General features: G+C 30.8%; 1 protein-coding gene across 1 annotated transcript; it reads left to right on the plus strand.

The window, feature by feature from the left end:
• The first annotated feature begins 7266 nt into the window (after positions 1 to 7266).
• On the plus strand, positions 7267 to 8628 carry LOC114184402. Its single transcript, XM_028071713.1, has one exon. It carries the CDS (start codon positions 7267 to 7269, stop codon positions 8626 to 8628), a length of 1362 nt encoding a protein of 453 aa, XP_027927514.1.
• The last annotated feature ends 12915 nt before the right edge of the window (positions 8629 to 21543 follow it).

The raw sequence follows: 21543 nt of genomic DNA on the forward strand, positions 1-21543 counted from the left end.
AAAACACGAAGTGAGATGTGGTAGTCACTGTTCATGGTCGTTAATGATTTAAACGGTGTTAGCAAAAAAGGACCCAATTGAACAAAATTGACGAAAATTGGGACCTATTTGAACACAAAACCAAAATTTGACTTATTTAAAAATACTTGACGAAAATTGGGACCAAAAAGGTATTTTAACCCATTTTAATTACTTAACCACTATGTAGACAACTTTTGAATTGTAAAAGAAAGATAAAAAAGAAGTCAAAATTCGAAATTAACAAGAAAATTATAATTTCACTCCTTAGAACCTAAAACTAGCACCTAAAACTAAAATTAGTGTTAATATTATAAATCTGAGAATAAAATTGTAATGCAAGTATCTAAGTAGGTTTTAAATGATAAAGGACTATAAAAAACTGAACTACCATCTCAAATTCACTAGGGAATCAAAATATGCCTATATGACTAAAATTTAGAACACTAGAATTAGTAAAATTGAACTAGAAACCACAACCAAAGGTATTATCTACTTCAAACATTATCTAACAGAGAAGTATACATTCACACAACCTTAAAATCATCAAACTAGACTAACTACACTTAAAATTTCTTTAGAAAACTGAAAATGATAAATTTGACTACATGAAACTAGAAAATAGGCTAAAACTAATGAAGAGTTAAAGCAATTAATGGGAGAACATTTTTTGAGTTTGAAGAGAAGAATGAAAGAAAGGAATGAAGAGAAAATAGAGACAAGATAGGTAGTAAGGGTTGGTGGAGGGCATGGTGTTAGTGACTCACGCATGCCTCCTCCTAAACCCTTAACTAGTTTGTAGCCAAGTTGGGTTTAAGAGGTGGTTTTGTGATTTTTTTAGTTTTTAATTTAGTTTCAACATTCACTTAGTCATTACCATATATTAGCAAATTTTAGGTCATTTGCATGACATAATTCTTATGTTACTTTATTCAAGCATTTCATCAAGCACTTGGTGAAACCATATTCTTCATTGAGGCATTTTGTCAAACAGTTTTTGATTTTTCATTTAGGCATAAAATTTGGACAACCTAGTACCTAGAAAACATTCATAGCATGTTTCAAAACATTTTTGCATATTGTGTAGGCCATTATAAAGCTCACACACTCAATTCCTTGAAAATCGTCATATTTAACCTTTAAAAAGTTGAGTTGAGATAACTATTTCACAATAAAAATGTGCATGAAAACAAACAGTAAATTAAAATTGGTAAAAACAGCAACAAGGGCATACTCAACAAACATAAAAGGATCAAAGGAACCTAAGAAACAACTCAAAACTGAAATCCTACCTAAAACTTAATTTCACTTCCTAAAACTTCTAAAAACACTCTAAAACAAGGCTAAAACTAAGGTTATGCTAAAGCATGAGTAAAACTAGAAAGAAACTACCTAGACAAGGTTAAAATGACTTAAGAAAACTTACTCCTAAATCATAAACTATCAACTACAAGATTTACCTAAAATCACTTCCTAAAACCAAAACTAGTCTACAAAATTAACCCAAATGCATATGCATGCAGTAAGCTAACCTATGAAACTGTAATATAATTATCCTAACAAGATTCTATTGCCAAAATATGACTAGAAAACAACTCACACTGCTAAAACTAACTACAACTCAAAATCTAGGTACTTAAGACCAAAAAGTAGCACTACATTATGTTAAAACTGCAGCAATTTAGAATTGGGGATAACTACTACACAAAAATCTTCTAAAACTAGTTGGACAACTTCTAATGAGCAAAAGAAAATTGGAAAATAGACCACAAATCATTATGAACGTGGGAATTAAATCTGCCTAGTGAAAACCTCTAAAATGAACTAGAAATTGGGCAACAGGAGCTAAGACAACCCAAATCAGCTAAGGAAATGTTAAGCAATGATGCAAACACAATCTAATTAGTATATGAATGATGAAAACTCAGGTAAAAGTTAGGAATAATAGGGTGCACGAAAATTGATGTGTGGAGACTCAAAATTTAAGTATTTGACAGCAAAAATGTACATGAAAACAACCTACAAGTTTAAACAGTAAACTATAATTAAAACCAAGGTTAATCACTGCAAAATATAAAGGAATGAAATTGTAACATGTGCACTACTTTTATTTAAGAAAAAAGAAGACAAGAAAAAGTAACTTCCAAAATTGAACTCTACCACCTAAACTGATTTTTATGCTTTATCGCAATCAAATAGAAAGCTAATCATGCAAGCAAGTTGTAAATGATAAAACTAAGTTAAAACTACACTTATATACTAAAGAAAACTAAAGATGCCTAATATGACTATATCAACCTAGAAATATGCTAAACTAAGCTCAAATAGCTTGGTTTAGGTGTTTTCATTGAATTAGAGTGGGTAATTTGTGTGGGTTTTATTGATGGAGTAAAATTGAATCAAATGAGGAGTCAAGAAGAGTTCAATGGAGCTTGAGGAAGAGCTAAATACAACATAATAGCAACCTAGTGCATAAAAGTTGCTAGGATGAGTTTTTGGCTTTATAGAATGAGTTTTGCATTTTAGAATTTAGTGAGGGTGGTGATGGCCTTTGCTGCCCATCACTGGCAGCTCTAGGGATTGGTTGCTACAACAATGAATTTTCTTGATACTGTTTTAGTTTAGTTTTTAATTCTATTTTGGTCCAAAATTAATTATGTTTTGGTGTTTTTAGAATTTTAGGTTAGCTAACATGTTTCATTACTTGGATATAGTTTGTCTTTGTTGTTTTTAGGATAGAATTTGTTTTAAATTGTTGCTTAAGATTGAATAGGTATAGTTATGGTTTTGTGGTTTGCATCTAGCTAGATTACCACATTTTAGGTTGAAAGAGTCTTTATACTTGTGCTAATCCAACCATGCATACATAGTTTGAATATGTTTTCATCAAGAGGATTAGTATTGATCACTTTTTTACATTTTACCTTGTTTAGACTTGAGCTATAATTGAAATTCTTCTATGTGTGATACACTCATGAAAATGCTCCTACTCTTAAATTAAAACATTTGACCTTAGTGTTGACTTTCACTTTGGAGGTTCAAAACCATGCACAAGTTATTGGAAACCTCTAAAGACAATTAAATACACTTATGCATAGTTGATTGAAGGAGAATTAAGGGGAATTTTTTTGCAGCAAATCAAACTACTGTAGAAAAGAATCATTAAAGAGTTTAACTTTGACTGCATAGTTGACTTTTTGTCTTGAAGTTCAAATGCAAGTTGTACATGTTGGAGACCTTTAAAAGAGATATCATGTGAAGTGTTGAAGGCAAAAAGAACCATTGGACTGCACTTAACAAATGCACATGGTAATGAAACATGGCAATAAAAAAAATGGCAGCCAAGAATCGTGAAAGGCACATCAATCCCAAAAGAACAAACAAGAAACAAACTACATCAATTCAATACTACATGACCTATTCTCTAGCATCAAAGTACACACTACCCATGTTGCCCCTTACCTGGTTATTTCTCCTCCAATATGTGTTCACCTTGCACTATCAACCTTTGCTCCACCATTTTGTCTCTGGCCCTAGAATGGTGCGGTAGCAACTATTAACCAACTTCACAGAACAATAATTCTTCAACTCTAGCTTCAAATTCAAACCAATTGAAAACAAAATTAAACAAATTCAACAAATTGAACATTGATTCTCAATTAAAACACGTTCAATTGGATTGAACATCCCTTGAAAACAACACTCACCCAAAATGCACATGTTCGACGCTAGCGAAAGAGGTGGTGGCTGCAGCGAGCTCGAGGGGCAGTAACTGGCCTAGGCGAAATGAAACCCCTCTTCCACGAGCTGGAGCATACGCGTGCCTTCTGCTTTCTTATGGTGGCTCGCCGACGAACAGAGTGGCAGGGCAGCGGTTTGGCAGGGCTTAGATGAAGGATTGGCGGAGGGCTTATATGAACGATTGTGGCGGAGTGAAATTGGGGCAAATGAAAGGGAAAGTGGCGAAAAGAAATTGGGGCTTAGATGAATGATTGTGGTAGAGGGAAAAGGGAAAACAGTGGAGAGAAAGCAAACGAAAGTGAAATTGGGGGAGGGAATGTCAATTAAAATTCTGATTTAATCGACAACATTACCGATGACCAAGATTTGTCGGTTAATACATCGGTCAACAATTGCATTACATACTTTACCGATGGATACTTCCGTCAACACATTTGAAAGCAAAATCCGTTGGTATTCCGCCGGTAAAGTAAATCACCAACATCATTCGTGCCTTTACCGACAGATTTAAGCAGTCTATAAAATCAAGTGTATGATTCGTCGGTAAATCTGTTGGAAAGTGATCATTATCGACGGAAGAAAATTCGTCGAGAAAATGTCATCGGTAATAAGATTTTTTTTGTAGTGATATGCGACAACATTCACCTTTCTTGGGTGGTATAGTAATTCAAAGTCATAATCCTTCAGGAGCTTTATCCACCTTCTTTGCCTTATATTTAGCTCTTTCTGATCAAACAGATATTTTAAACTCTTGTGGTCACTGAATACTTAAAATTGTGCACCATAGAGATAGTTGCTCCATGTTTTCAAAGCCAACACTATTGTTGTCAACTCCAAATCATGAGTAGGGTAGTTCTTCTCATGAATCTTTAATTATCTTCAACAACTAACATGATATAATCGAAGTTAGAGTTCAAAGTTCTCAAAATATTGTCTACAATTGCTTTATCTAGAATTTTCTCACCATAGTTCTTCATCGCATTTGTGTGAGTTACGATTTAGTTGAAAATACTAGTTATCCTTTCATTATTTTCCATTTGCATCGGTTCATATTGACACCTCATTGTCTAAAATATCATTTTCTTCAACTTTTCCACTCAATTACTACATTTCTCCAAGATCTGTCATGTTTGACACGAAGTTTTAGCACCTACAATCTTCTCAAAATGTGTCTCATCAACACATTAATGAAAAATGTTGGTTTACAATCTTTCTTCTTATTTTTTTTGTAAAACGCCTTTTGTGCATTTGTTGCATTTGTCGAAGCTTTAGCTAACATTGGATATCCATCTTAAAGTATATATATATATATATATATATATATATATATATATATATATATATATATATATATATATATATATATATATGCAACATCTTGATACCCCAGAAATCCAATTCTTTCCATTAAGAATAGGAAGGTTGGTTGAAAACGCATTAGGCCCCATTTGAACCTTGCTCTAGATATCAGTTGTTGGAGTAAAGGAAAAAATATAATAAAACACTGAACTTACTAAAACAATGCTCTTAATTTGGTGAATATATATTATCACTTATGAGATGTACAAAGAGTATTTATAAATATAATTTAAAAGCAACAAACAAGAATTCAATCAGTTTTGAATCATATTTTAACATCATTGAGTTTAAATCATATGGGTTATGACTTTAGTAGGTGAGAAAGTTTATAGAAAATTTATTACATATGTAAAACATACATGTAGCCTGATAGTAATGTCTAATATATGAAGTTCATGACGCATAATTATAGAGCTTTTAAACTAAGTGTTATATATGATAGAACATAATTAATTAAGATTTTCAAAATCAATATTTTTTTTTTTTGTATTTTGTATGGTGGATTCATGTGTTAGTCTAAGTTAAGAGAATTGAGAATTTGAATTTTATAATTTTTTGTTGACAACTTAATTTATGAGTTAAATTGTAAATATTATTATGTTAATTTTTGATAACTTACCCTTTATTTGTTATATATGTGAAAACTTAGTGTGATTATATTAAATACATAAACAAATAGTAAACGTGCATAAACTAAATCTAGAAAATAGGTAAAAATCAATTGGGAAAATGATAGATTAACAATTTTTTTTACAAATAAATAAGTTAAAAAAAATATTATTTTTATTACTTCTTTTTTATTAGAAAATAAAAAATAAATCTACTTTAATCCTATTTATAAAAAGTTTGTCAAAACCTCATTTTCCAAAACATAATTTCTTCTTTTATCTTTTCGGATAAATATACATATATGTTATATTTATAACGTTTTTTAAATACTATTAATTTTGTAAACCCTTTATTTTGTCAACTCCTCATTTTGTACTACTACAAACATTTTACATGTATATAGTTTGTATGTAAGTTGGGTATTACAGATTTAATTTTATATTATTAATTGATTCTTAAAATTTACCATTCTTAATAATTAGATATGATCTCTCAATTATCTCTTAAATTGACCCATTTCACAATATATAGTATTATTTATTAAATTAAAAAATTATCAAAAAGTACCGACCATTTATTTTTTTTTATTTTAATCCAAGTCATTTATTAACACTATCATAAAATTATTATTAACTTCACGTTTTAACCAAATATAATTTATAAATTTTACTGCATCAATCTTAAGATATGAAATAATACTATTGTATTTAAAAAATGGTGAGACTCAATTGAATCTTAAAATATTATATTTTTAAAATTGAAAGACTTAATTAAACTTTGTATTAATAAATAGAACAAAATTAATAGAATAAATTACAATAAAAATTAAAACCTTTTTTTATAATATAGAGATCAATAGTTATATTTCTTTATAGTAAATAAAATTCCTTTTGTTTGTGTGTACACGTACTCTAATATAATGCTCTTTGAATCAAAACTCACCCAATTCTTTTTGTTGAATGCTTAAATCAAATTAAATGTGTATATGTACAGCTTCATTTATTATTGTTTATTACACCAGCTATATGTGATCAATTATCAATTATTTATTGCATGGTACACCCACATGACACATGAGATATGGTAACTTTTTAAATAATTAAAAGATGTTATTGTGATGTATAAAGAGTTTTAATAAGTTATTTAAAAATAATTAAAGAAGTTAGATAAAAATATAAAATTGATGCATGCAATATGAGGAAAAGGCACACAAGATGTTTGTGTAATTTAGTGAGAGAGAAAAAATCGAGGTGGGTAAGTGGTTGTTGATTGTTATTGACAAGAAAAGAAGGGAGAAAAGTTTCTAAAGATGCTTTTTCTTCATAAATCGAAGTGTTTCTTACTCTTTCTTCACTCACTCCCTCTCTCTCTCTCTCCAATCTCTTCCCCTATATTCACGCCGTGCTCACTTCCAAAAGCAAAATCATAACACATTCCACACACAAAACAACACCACTCCTAGTTTTCTATTAATCCAAACCATTTTCTCTCTTTCTCTCTTCTGCTTTGGTCACAACCACACAGAAAAAAGAACAAAACATGACTGAGCTATCCTTCTCAAACACTCCCACCAAGAAGAATGAGTTATCCAGTAACCTCTTCTCCATCTTCTTCAACTTCTGTTTCTCCATTTTTTCTCACCCTTTGTACTTCTCCTACTTCATCTTCTTCTCCCCTTACCTCCTCAGGCTCCTCTCTTTCCTCTCCCCTCTGTTCATCACCACAGCCCTTCTCCTTGTTGCCCTTCTCACTTTCACTCCCAACAATCTTGTTCAGGACAAGTGTGGTTCCGAGCCTTCTGAGTCCAAGTGGGGCATTCTTCTTTCTGTCTTGCAATATTTTCTTGCATGGCTGCACTCCAAGGCTGATGAGATGGATGAGGAAATGGGGTTGCTAGGCGAGGTTGAAGCATATCTTGTCATGTTCCAAGCATCAATCTTTGAAGTGTTTGAGCCTAAGTCAGAAGGCTTTGAAGCAGTTGAAGCAGTTGAGTGCTTAACTGAAGCAAGAGAAGATTCTTGTCCAATTGGAGATCCAAAGCCCAGTGCCAAGTTGGATGAAAACCTTGTTCCACAGCCAAAGTTCGATTTTCCGTTGGAAGATTTGCCTATATTTAGTGCCCGACAGAGTTTTGAACAAGATTGTCCCCAAAGGAAGATACATGAGGAGAAGCAAACAGTGTTAGATGAAGACCCAGTTGAAAAAGTTGATGAAGTGGAAGCCACTGTGCCAGTTGTAGAAGTCAAGAGCCTAGAAAGCTTGTTCCAAGAAAATGAAGGGTTAGAAGAATTGTGTTGTGAAAAGGAGCAGAAAGAAGTGAGGCCACTGATTACTGAGTTCAATAAAGTTGAAGAAAGTAAAGAGAAATTGGCCTTGAGAAGTGGATCCAAAGTGAATCCTATGAGTGATGGGGAATTTGGGTTTGGTGCATCAGGGAGAGTGAAGTCTTTATCACAGAGACTAGAAGCAAAGATTGGGAGTCCAGAAAGCAAGTGGGTGTACAGTGGGTGCAATGATGGGGGTTTTGGTTCAATGAGAGTGGAGAAAGAGTGGAGGAGGACTTTGGCCTGCAAGCTGTTTGAGGAAAGGCACAATGCAGATGGGAGTGAAGGAATGGACATGCTTTGGGAGACTTATGAGACAGAGTCCAACAAGGTTGTGCAGAAGAGCAAGAGCAAGAAAGGGAAGAAGGGTGAGGTTGAGAAAAGTGAGGATGAGGAAGAGGAAGAGGAGGAGATGGAGGGTAAGTTGTGCTGTTTACAGGCTCTGAAATTCTCAACAGGGAAGATGAATTTGGGAATGGGAAGGCCTAACCTTCTCAAATTCTCCAAGGCCATCAAAGGCATTGGATGGTTGCACCATGTTGGCAAGCATGGCAGAAAAAGTAGCCATTCAAATTAGATTTTGCTTTTACTTTATTTTTTTGTGACTTTGATAAGACACAAATTGTGCATTTCTTTGATTACGATGATGATGATCAGAAGTAAATATTTTGTATGTCAATATAATGCCCTTTCCTTTTCTCATCTTCTTCACAGTTTGATCCTTAAAATCACAATTTGTGCTGTTGTGATTATAAGCAACTACATGTCTACACAAGTTCTATTCCAAACCGGTTAATAAGTTTGTTGAACTGTGTTGATAATTAGAAACAGTTTCATCTTTGGAGGTTGAAGGGGAAGAAAAGGGGGTGAATTCATTTTTATGTTTTCATAGCTACAATAAAGAGACAAAATGTTACAAAAATTTGGTAAGGATAGTTTAGATCATGCAAAGAAAATAACTGGAAACATCAATGAGAAGAGTATATATTGTGTATATAGTATGCTTTTTAGTTAAAAAATAAAAAGAGAAAGGCCAAGAAAATTTTTGGAGAATCCAAATTCTTAATTAATTGAGTCATAGCATGGTAAACAATATCTTCGAAGATTTGATGTTGTTGTTATTGTTTTATTTCTTTAAAAAAATATCAATTTAAAAAATAAATGTTAAAATGAAAATTAGTATTTTTACCGTTTTTTTTAATACTCTAAATTTCTCTCTAAACACTTTATAAATTAAATTTAACTTATAAATAAATTAGCTTGTAAATAATTTATATTAATTTTTCCATTTTTTTTATTTTTAATTTATAAAAATCAAGTTTAATTATGAAAAATAATATTTTATGTTTTTTTCTATATATGGGATATTTGATAGGAAAAATAATTAGTTTTCTAAAAATTTAAGTTGGAAAACATTTTTTCTCAAATTTGGTTTACTTTTAAAAACATAATATATTTCTAGTGGTAAAAAATGTTTCTGAATAACTATTTTTTCTCAAATTTCTTATAAACAAATTCTTGTAGAAGAAATCAAAACCTATAGCTTGCGGTCATTTAAAAAAAGTTTTTATTAAAAAACAAGATGGTCATTTTACGGAGTCATTTAATGTGATAATGACTTAAAAAGTTAGTAAAAGCAAAACATTTCAATTTCTAAAAAGCTATAAAAAAAAAACATTTACGACAGTTTTTCATCACCTAATAAAAGCAATACTTTATACTTAACTAAACAAAATTTAAACATTGATTAAAATTACAAATCTCAAGATTAACGATTTCTAAAAGATATATGATCATATAAAATGAATAAAAAATTCCCTGGTATCTATCAATCATCTTTCAAGTGATTATGACAAAAAAAAAATTGAAGAAATACAAATTTACAACACAAGTTATATGAACTTTTCTTATTCTACTTCATGATGAAGAGATAGAAATGATTAAACATTTGGAGTGTTGAAAGAAAGTTATGATTATAATTAAGATGCATGGTGTTGTTACATGAGGACCCTGCATGTAAGGTATCTCTCACATGCTATGGTGTTGTTATGTGAGGGTGGTGGATGGTGGTTGCATCCAACACTGTGTTGATTTGAAAAATCTTTATCAAACTTGTTTTTGTAGTACATTAATTGATGCACCCAATTGTGAAAACGGTTAAGATGTCATTTCCTTCTATCAAAAACACTTAATGATGTGAATTATGAGGTAGGGTATGAGCAAAGTAGCATGAACTACTTCTTATCTTCTCACTCTCTTTCATTTTGTCAAGGATCTCAATCATCATGTCATTGCTAAACATAAGGTGGTTAGGGTCAAAAGGAATAACATTTTTTAGATTATGGTAGCAAATTGAATTTTAAACCTTACTGTGTAATCCAAAAAACTTTTAGATATAGCAATACAAAACAATAATAGAACAAGTATAGGAAAAAACTCAATTTTTTTTTTCTCAAAATGTTTTCTAAAGTATATCTTATTACTAACTTCACTTCCTGCTAACAAGAAAAAGACTAAAATACCCTTTCTCACTAAATTATAGGGTGCTGGAAGAAAATAACTAAAAGGTAAATGTGGTCACTTTTGAAAAAATTGGAGTGCAAGAAAAAACTATGGACGGGCAAGAAACAAAAGCCCCACAGGCATTTGGGAAAATCTATGAAAAGCCCAATCCAACAAAAGGCCTCAGTAGGCTTTCTGGGTCTCCTTCTTGGGCTCACAGGTTAAGCCTCTGATGAGGCAGCCTCTTCCTGCACCACCAGAAATTTCTTCTTGTACTTCTATAAATTCTTGTATTTCTTTTTTTTTCATCTGTAATTGTTAGTTGTTAGTGGTGGAAATTGAACCCACAATCTCTTTTTGTATTTCTTTTAATCTGAAAAATAAATTTCGTATTTTAAAATACGTAATTTAAAATTTATTTTTTATTTTGAAACATATAAACTGCATAATCTAAAAAGAATAAAATTATTCTAAATTGTATAATCTAAAATATATGTGTATTCTAGATTATAATTTTTTTTTCATTTTATATGATGAAATATATAATCTAAAATATAAAAAATTGTATTCCAAATAATAAAAAATTAGTGGGATTGCAAAAATGCCCCTCTCGTGATTGAGATGCGTCACAGAAACTTTTGGTTGAGATCTGCTAAAGTCTGCATAATCTTAAAACTCTACTTGTTCTCATATTTGTTGTTGTTCCAACCTTATATAATTCATTTATTTTGTGTTTTTCTCTTAACTCTGCAAAGTAAATGGTTCACACCTCTAATCTATAACTACCAAGACTTTTTCTCTCACATTATTTTAACAATATCTTTGAAGATTGATCACAAAGCACTAACATTGGAAAGTTTGCTCACATTCCAATATCATAAAAAAAAAAATAATAACTAACTTATTACCAGATTGATTTCTAATTCAAATTCAGAAAGTGTTGAAGTTGATAACTTAATGCAACTTTAGTTTTCAGTCTTTTGGTTAATGGTGCTACACCCAATTGGAGTACCAACCATGAATTTCAGATATAATTTTAGGTATAAACCATTTGCATGCCAATTGGTGGCAATATGCCAATCTAAAAAGTCAAAATAACACTTCAAATAAAAGACAAAAGACATTCATAATGTGCCGAAAAATCATTTTTTTAGTTTACGTCAAACAATAATGAAGCATTTTTAAGGTTAATCAAGCTACTTGAATCATGTTTGGTCGTAAGGCAATACAGTGGTTTCATGTCACTGGAACGGGACAAATTAAAAAAAAAAAATGGTTAGTTTTGATGTTTTAAAAATTACTGTTATTCTGTTAAAATTCAAATTTGTATCTACAATGATTCTTTGTTCATTACATTTAAAATTAGAAAGTAGTAATAATTTGGGTATTTTAAACAAGGTTGTATATTTACATGTTAAAATTAAAATTTGTAGGAATAGAAGGTTCTAATTTATTATTTTATCATGAGTCTCAAAATGTTACACTTGCTTAGTAGTATCTCACCCTCAATAGCATGAAAGCAAATTCTATCTACTTTTAAATGGGAAAAAAAAATCATGTTTTCTTCTTTTTTTCATATTAATTAACTTCTGTTTATTCTTTATGTTAATAATCTTTCTTGGGATTTCGTTTCATGCAAATGTTTGATCCTGTTTACTTACTTTCGTTTTTTCTGCATTTTTTTTTTTGTTTTTTTGTTTTTTTGTTGTTGTTGCATGTTATTGTAAAAATATTTAATTGAAACACGACATTTAATGAAACTTATTTCATAATATAATTTAATAACATAATACTAATAATAACAAATTAATATATATACTTATATTCAATATAATATTTTATTTAATTTTTTGTTTTTTTAACAATTGATATTTTAGTGATATGATAGAGTGTATTATTCAAGTCAAACTATAATAAAAATATTTACATTTAGTTATATATTTTTCAACTAGGTTTTTTGAGTATGGTAAATTATTATAAATTTATCAAATAATAGATTTTTTAATTAATTGATTAGCGTAATATGTATGAACGAATCGAAGTTAGAGAAAATATATATAATTTAATAAAATTTTAAAAATCAAGTTAAAAAGCAGTACAATTTGAACATTTTTAACAGGAACAAAATAATTATTTTTTATAAAACCTATTTCAATTTTAATAAGGAAAATCATTTGTTGACAAAATTTTTTTGACAAATTTAACAAACTTTCTATAATAGAATTAAATACACTAATATTTTATTTTTTCTAATTAAAATAAAATAATAAAATAGTACGTTTTTTTATTTAAAAGTGTAGTTTGTAAATTTTGTTAAAATTTTGTTTGTAAAAATATCATTACTCTTTTAATAAATCATGCACAATCTCTTTGTTAAGGCACTTTGTTAGTCTTTGGTTTATGTGTTTTCAATTAGGTTCTTGTTAGCAAGGTTTTAGTTAGTTTTTAAGTGCTTATTCATGTGTATGATCTTCTTTATATTCCTTGATATATGTTGAATACTAAATAAATATAAATAATTTTTTTCTTTTTCTGTCTTTTAGAGTTCAAATTCTTTTCTAAATTTTTTATGTTATATTATATTGTGTCTTCAAAATATATTGATGTTGGTATTTTGAAAATCTTTTTAGTATATTTTAAAACATCAAAATCAGTATCCATCGGTGTATTTTGAAAACACAGTAGATGAACAACACATAAAAACCTAACAGAGAATCCAAAATTATGTCTCTATCATTCACGTTTTTCTAGTTTACATCTTATACATTAATATAGTATTAAGAGATTGAATTTTGACCATGATTTCCGCTCATTAAAGGATTACTATGAACCTACAAAAATTTTCTTATCAAGTTTCTTTCCCTAATTCACATTTTCCATCTGCTTTCACTCTATATTTTCCACCTTAGTCCTAATCATAACCCACTTGAAAGGAACTTTGGAATTGAGATTTTTTTTTTGTATTTCTCATTTGAGACTCCTAAAAGGGGACTTAATCCAAGGTTGGTCCATGAGCCATTGCCAAATTGACATCTCTAGTCTCGATACATCTTAAGAAATATTAAAAAAGCTTAATGTATATTAGTCAGTGACTTTAGGCCAAGATAAGGAAACTGAAAAGTACTAAGAAAGATTAAAGCATTGCTACCTTCATTCTTCTTGAAATCAAGATAACTATGGACTCTCTTATTGCAATCGGATCTTAGAGTACTGAAGAAAAGCATATTGGAGCCATTCTTGATGACCTACTTAAAGAATACAATGTTTTTGTTATTGCTATTATATGTCTCGTTGATTGCATAAGAAGAAAGGTTATAGAAACAAAAAACAATCGATCCCACGATTCAAGCTAATGTAGCTGCTACCTTTTGGACCAATAACAATAATCAGTACACTCACAATAAACTAAACAATTGCAATGGTCATGGTTTTTACCATAAATAATTATTCTACAAGAGAAAATCACTCATTCGATCGAGAAAACGACAATGTAGTAATTGATAATTTTTTCACAAGCCAAGAACTCTAAACATTTCTTATAATATCAAATGAAAATTAAGACAACAATTTAACATAGTTTCATCATATATTTTCTAAACTTAATCCGAAATACTTTAATTAACAATGTAAAGCAAAACAATAAACCAACATGACATCAAATAATCTTCAACCAAATAAGATCTTAACATAAAATACAACTAATGTAACCCATGTAAGCATGAACGCAGAATATGATCCTATAATTGATTCTAACAATCAATCATAAACAATATCCCATACTGATAATCATGCTGTAAAAGTAAACGGAAGGGTACCTGAATTGGCCATAATGATAATATTAGAGAGCACTAATGATACAGTGATCTTCCTCCTGTAGAGCACCTTTATTTCCCTTTGGTTTTCTCTCTTGATGGGAATAGGGAGAAAGGAACAGGAAGAGTACGTTATGACTCTGTGTGTGCTCTCAGAAGGGGACCACGACCATTTATAAAATTACTTAAGTTTTAGTATTTCTAATTTGGCCCTTCATCAAATTAGAAATTACTAACTTGTCTCTACACAATATTTATTTTCATGACATATGCCTCTAGCCAAATCTTTAATTTAGTCAGATCACTTTATTATTTGGCTTTATAAATAATGGCCCTAACACATTTAATTATGTATCATATATATGCATGACCCAAAATTACTAACAATCTCCCACTGGTCACAAATATATATGTACTTACAACCTTATAAATGTGTTAGACTTTATGAGCTCAAAATTGCCATTATATTACTCGAGCATACTCCAAAAGTCTCGTCCATTGATTATATCAGTATGTAGAACCAAACTAGTTTTTCATTGCATCAATCGCAACTAAAACCAATAATGATCACTAATCCTGACCCAACCAAATGACATGGATTCATCATGAAATGTGTAGCATGAAAAATTATGTGAAGGTGATCTGTATATACACATTTATTTTTAACTGGTCCAAACTTTAACTTAATGAGATCAATATAAAAACTTAATGTACAAAGTGTAAAATTAAAACCACATATATAAATAACCAAATATGTCTGAAAGTTTAATGTATGCATACAAGAAATTAAACATGGAACATAAAACATATAAAAATGACTATCTCCCACTAAACCTCAGATTCCTCAAATTGTAAAACACCCATGTGAGCAACATGCTCATGAAAGACCTTGGGTGGAAGTCCTTTAGTTAGAGGATCTGTAATCATGGAGTTTGTCCCTAAATGTTCTATGGAAATCTGTCCACTCTGTACTCTTTCTTTAACAATTAGGAACTTAATGTCAATGTGCTTCGACTTAGTCGAGCTCCTATTGTTGTTGGAATACAATATAGCTGATTTATTGTCACAATATAACTTAAGTGGTCTTTCAATGCTTTCCACAATTTTCAGCCCTGTGACAAAATTTCTCAGCCATATCCCGTGATTAGATGCCTCATAACATGCTACAAATTCTGCTACCATGGTGGATGAAGTTGTAAGGGTTTGCTTGGCACTGCGCCAAGAAACCGCACCACCTGCCAACATAAAAATGTAACCTAAAGTAGATTTTAAGCTATCTTGACATCCTGCAAAATCTGACTCAGAAAACCCAATGATCTCCAACTGGTCTGACCTCCTATATGTGAGCATATAACCTCTTATTCTCTTTAAATATCTCATGACCCTCTTTGCTGCTTTCTAATGGTCCATTCCTAGATTACTTAAGTATTTGCCTAGAACCCCAACTATGTATGCTATGTCTGGACGCGTACATACTTGGGCATACATCAAACTTCCTACAACTGACACATAAGGAATCTCCTGCATTTCCTCAATTTCCAAATTTCCATTTGGGCACTGATTGAGACTGAACTTGTCTCCCTTAGCAACTGGAGTATCCCCGGATTTACATTCATGCATGTTAAACCTTTTAAGAACTTTATCGATATAGCTCCTTTGTGATAATCCTATAATACCCCGAGATCGATCTCGGTGTATCTTTCCTAATACAAATGAGGCGTCACCAAAATCTTTCATTTCAAAATTCTTTGACAGAAATTTGTTAGTTTCGTGCAATATGCCTATATCATCAGTGGCAAGCAGAATGTCGTCAACATACAAGATCAGGAAAATAAACTTGCTCCCCTTAGACTTGTGATACACACAATCATCAACAAGATTCATCTCGAAGCCAAATGAGAGAATTACTTGATAAAATTTATGGTACCATTGACGGGATGCTTGTTTTAGTCCATAAATGGATTTAGTCAATTTGCAAACCATATTCTTTGGGTCTCCCGACACAAAATTTTCTAGTTGCACCATATAGATCGTCTCGTCAATGTCACCATTGAGAAACGTCGTTTTGACATCCATTTGATGAAGTTCCAAATCATAATGTGCAACAAGAGCCATAAATGTCCTAAAAGAGTCTTTTGATGAAACTGGAGAAAAAGTCTCTTTCAAGTCAATCCCTTCTTTTTTAGTAAATCCCTTAGCTACAAGACGAGCCTTATACCTCTCCACATTACCGTTAGAATCCCGTTTGGTCTTAAATAACCGTTTACAACCAATGGGTTTCACACCTTCTGATAATGGGACAAGTTCCCAAACCTTATTATCTTGCATGGATTTATACTCTTCCCTCATTGCTTCAATCCATTTTTCTGAATTAGGATCCTGTATGGCTTGACGGACGGTGATTGGATCATCTTCCTCCAAAACAAATTTCATAATCTGATTCTTCCCCCCAAACTCAATATCCTCAAAGAATGTAGCAGTCCCTATCTCAAAAATTGTCTTTAATAGGGGATCATAAAATTTATATCCCCTGGATCTCTCAGAATAACCAATAAAGTAACTACTTACTGTTCGGGAGTCCAATTTCTTTTCATTTGGCTTATAAGGCCTTGCCTCAGTTGGACAACCCCACACATGACAATGCTTTAGACTAGGCTTTCGCCCAATCCAAAGCTCATAAGGTGTTTTAGTAGTTGCTTTAGTTGGTACTCTATTTAGAATATAAGTTGTCGTCTTTAGTGCCTCTCCCCAAAGTGACTCTGGTAAGGTGGAATGACAAATCATACTCCTTACCATATCCTTAAGAGTTCGGTTTCGTCTTTCAGCTACACCATTCATACTGGGTGATCCCGGCATGATGTACTGTGGGACAATTCCACACTCCTCTAGGTACCTGGCAAAAGGTCCTGGACGCTGTTCACCTGATCCATCATATCTACCATAGTACTCACCACCACGGTCAGATCTAACAGACTTAATTCTTTTGTTGAGTTGATTTTCAACTTCAGCTTTAAAAGATTTGAACACATCCAAAGACTGTGACTTTTCATGTATAACAAATAAGTATGCATATCTTGAGTAATCGTCTATGAATGATATAAAGTATTGTTGACCATTCCAAGAAGATGTAGGAAATGACCCACAAATATCCGTATAAATCAACTCTAAGACGTCTAAAGCTCTATATGCACCTAATCTCTTCGCTTTGGTCTGTTTGCCCTTAATGCATTCAACACAAACATCAAAGTTTGTTAAGTCAATGGACTCTAAGATTCCATTTGACACAAGTCGTTCAACTCTATTTTTAGAGATGTGACCTAAGCACTTGTGCCATAATGCTCCTGATTGAGTATTGTCAATTTTACGTTTAGTACCATGAGATTCTGTATGGAGGGTTTCATTATAGGTGGTCATAGTATCAAGCAAATATAGATTATCATAAGCCAAAAGTGAACCAGTTCCAACAATATTTGAATTAAAAGACAAACTAAATTCATTGTTCCAGATTTGTCCAAATAAGAAACTGAAATTAAATTCCGTCTAAATGACGACACAACAAAAGTGTCTTTCAAATCCAAATAAAAATCAGTACATAATAATAATCTAAAATGCCCAATAGCCTCCACCTCCACTGATTTGCCATCTCCAACATATATCCATCTTTCAGAATCAGTTGGCTTATGGTAGTTTAGGCAACCCTTCATAGAAACATTGATGTTAGTAGTTGCACCTGAGTCTAACCACCAAGTGTTACTAGGTACTGACGCTAAATTGACCTCAGAACAGACCAAAGTAAGAAACATACCTTTCTTTGCACGTTAAGCATGATATTTGTCACATTTCTTCTTTACATGTCCAGTCTTATTGCAAAAGAAACATTTGCTTTCCTGAAATTGTTTTTTTTGTTTTGGACCCTTAGCAGCTTCCTTCTTGGGATCCTCCGATCTCTTTCTTTTGCCCTTATTAGCCTTTGAGGTGCTTGCAAAATGAGCACTTTCTGTCTTGTCTTGCTTTTGTCTTTCCTCTTCTTGCACACAATATGAAATAAGCTCATTAAGAGATCATTTATCCTTTTGACAGTTATAAGATACTTTAAACTGATTAAACTGTGCAGGAAGAGAAATCAACACCAAATGAATGAGCAAATCTTTTGAGATTTCAAGCTTTAGTGCCTTGAGTTTGAAGACAATATTAGACATGCTCATAATATATTCCCTGATATTTCCTTTGCCTTAATATTTCATGGAGATCAAGTTCTGAAGAAGAGTACTTGCCTCCGCCTTATCGCTTTTTGCAAAGCGCTTCTCAATCTCAACAAGGAATTCTTTGGCAGTTGTAATGTCTTCAGAAACAGTGCCCCTAAACACCTTTGGGATGTCGCGCCTAATGATCATTATGCTCATGCGGTTTGAGCGATCCCACTTCTCATGATCCCTCCTCTGTTCAGGAGTACTTTCCACCGTAAGAGTAGGGGGTTCCTCAGTCCTTAACGCAAGATCCAGATCCATGCAGCCAAGAATAATTTCAATATTCTCCTTCCAGTCCTTAAAATTTGTTCCATTGAGGATCAGAACAGAATTCACATTGGTAGATACAAAAGCAACTGAAGCTATATATATAAAACTAGAGGAATAACTTATTATGCTCATATAATAAAATAAATCATTATAAAAATATTCAAATAATGGTTTAACCCATTCCAAAACACCCAATGCACCATTAATATCAAGTCTTTGGACAGTAATATTAACTGCTAGAGGTATCTGGTTGTAATGATCAAACATTGATAATAAAGCACGTCCAACAACAAAATATATTCTAAAATAAATAAAATTATTTATATTCTAAAATATAAATCCTTATGTTCAAATGTCTTGAACCCAAAATTCAAAATTAATTAAAATAATTTACTTCAATTAGGGTTTTAAGAAACCATAGGATTCTCAATTTGGGGTTTTTCTCCAAAAAACAAAATTGGGATTAAGGGTTTCAGAATTAGGGATTAAGGGTTCTGAAGAGAAATTAATTAAATTAACCAAAGACAAACATGAATCAAGTATGGGTGGCTCTGATACAACATGTAAGCATGAACGCAGAATATGATCCTATTATTGATTCTAACAATCAATCATAAACAATATCCCATACTGATAATCATGTTGTAAAAGTAAAGGGAAGTGTACCTGAATTGGTCATAACTTCCCTTTGATTTTCTCTCTAGATGGGGATAGGGAGAAAGGAATATGAAGAGTACGTTATGACTCTGTGTGTGCTCTCAGAAGGGGACCACGACCATTTATAAACTGAATTATTTTAAGTTTTAGTATTTCTAATTTGGCCCCTCATCAAATTAGAAATTACTATCTGATCTCTACACAATATTTATTTTCATGACATATGCCTTTAGCTAAATCTTTAATTTAGTCAGATCACTTTATTATTTAGCTTTATAAATAATGACCCTAACACATTTAATTATGTATCATATATATATATATATATATATATATATATATATATATATATATATATATATATATATATATATATATATATATATATATATATATATATATATATATATATATATATATATATATATATATATATTATATATATATATATATATATATATATATATATATATATATATATATATATATATATATATATATATATATATATATATATATATATATATATATATATATATATATATATATATATCAGTGGGATTCATTCAGTTCAACAATGGATTTGAGTCAATGATTGAAAAACTTCTGGATAGGTATCCTACATCTGAACTGAATTCTTTCTGGTTAAAGAATATCTTTCTAGTTGCTCTGGAACAATTAGGAGATTCTCTAGAAGAAATACGGAGTTTTGCTTTTGGTAGCAACATGCTATGGGGTGGTGGTCCCGCTTATGGGGTCAAATCCATACGTTCTAAGAATAAATATTGGAATCTCATCGATCTCATAAGTATTATACCAAATCCCATCAATCGAATCGCTTTTTCGAGAAATACGAGACATCTAAGTCATCCAAGTAAAGCAATCTATTCCTTGATAAGAAAAATAAAAAACGTGAATGGTGATTGGATTGATGATCAAATAGAATCCTGGGTCTCGAACACTGATTCGATTGATGATAAAGAAAAAGAATTCTTGGTTCAGTTTTCTACCTTAACAACAGAAAAAAGGATTGATCAAATTCTATTGAGTCTTACTCATAGTGATCTTTTATCAAAGAATAACTCTGGTTATCAAATAAGTGAACAACCGGGAGCAATTTACTTACGATACTTAGTTGACATTCAAAAAAGTATCTAATGATTTATGAATTCAATACATCCTGTTTAGTAGAAAGACGTATATTCCTTGCTAATTATCAGACAATTACTTATTCACACACCTTGTGGGGGGCTAATAGTTTGCATTTCCCATCTCATGGAAAACCCATATATATATATATATATATATATATATATATATATATATATATATATATATATATATATATATATATATATATATATATATATATATATATAATATATATATATATATATATATATATATATATATATATATATAATATATATATATATATATATATATATATATATATATATATATATATATATATATATATATATATATATATATATATATATATATATATATATATATATATATATACATAACCCAAAATTACTGACAATTCACTCATAACTAAACAAAATCACTAAAATCTATGAAACATTTAACTAACTTTCCAATAAAAATTCTAACAACCCCTAATTCACAAAAGAAACTCAAACACGTCCAAAAAACTCTATTGTCAAACCAAATATATCACTTCAATATTAAATTAGTAGAGATTAATTTTTTTTTCAACATATGTTAGTTGTTTTTTATATTTATTAATGGAGGAGTAGAACACACAATCTCTCACCTCTCTCTAAATTCTCTCACCTCTCTCTAAATTTACTAAATCAACCTTATTTTTTTGGTTATTTATAGATTATTAAACCCACTAAATCTACAATATTTCTCTTTCTTTTCTTCCATCTAACTAAAAAGTATTTTTAACACTCCTAATAAAGATTAATTGTTGCCGTCAAATTTCACACATAAATATAAATGATTTGTAAACAAATAATTTAAAGAAAAGAG

This window comes from Vigna unguiculata, chromosome 5, assembly GCF_004118075.2.
Source record: "Vigna unguiculata cultivar IT97K-499-35 chromosome 5, ASM411807v1, whole genome shotgun sequence".
Classification (NCBI taxonomy): Eukaryota; Viridiplantae; Streptophyta; class Magnoliopsida; order Fabales; family Fabaceae; genus Vigna; species Vigna unguiculata.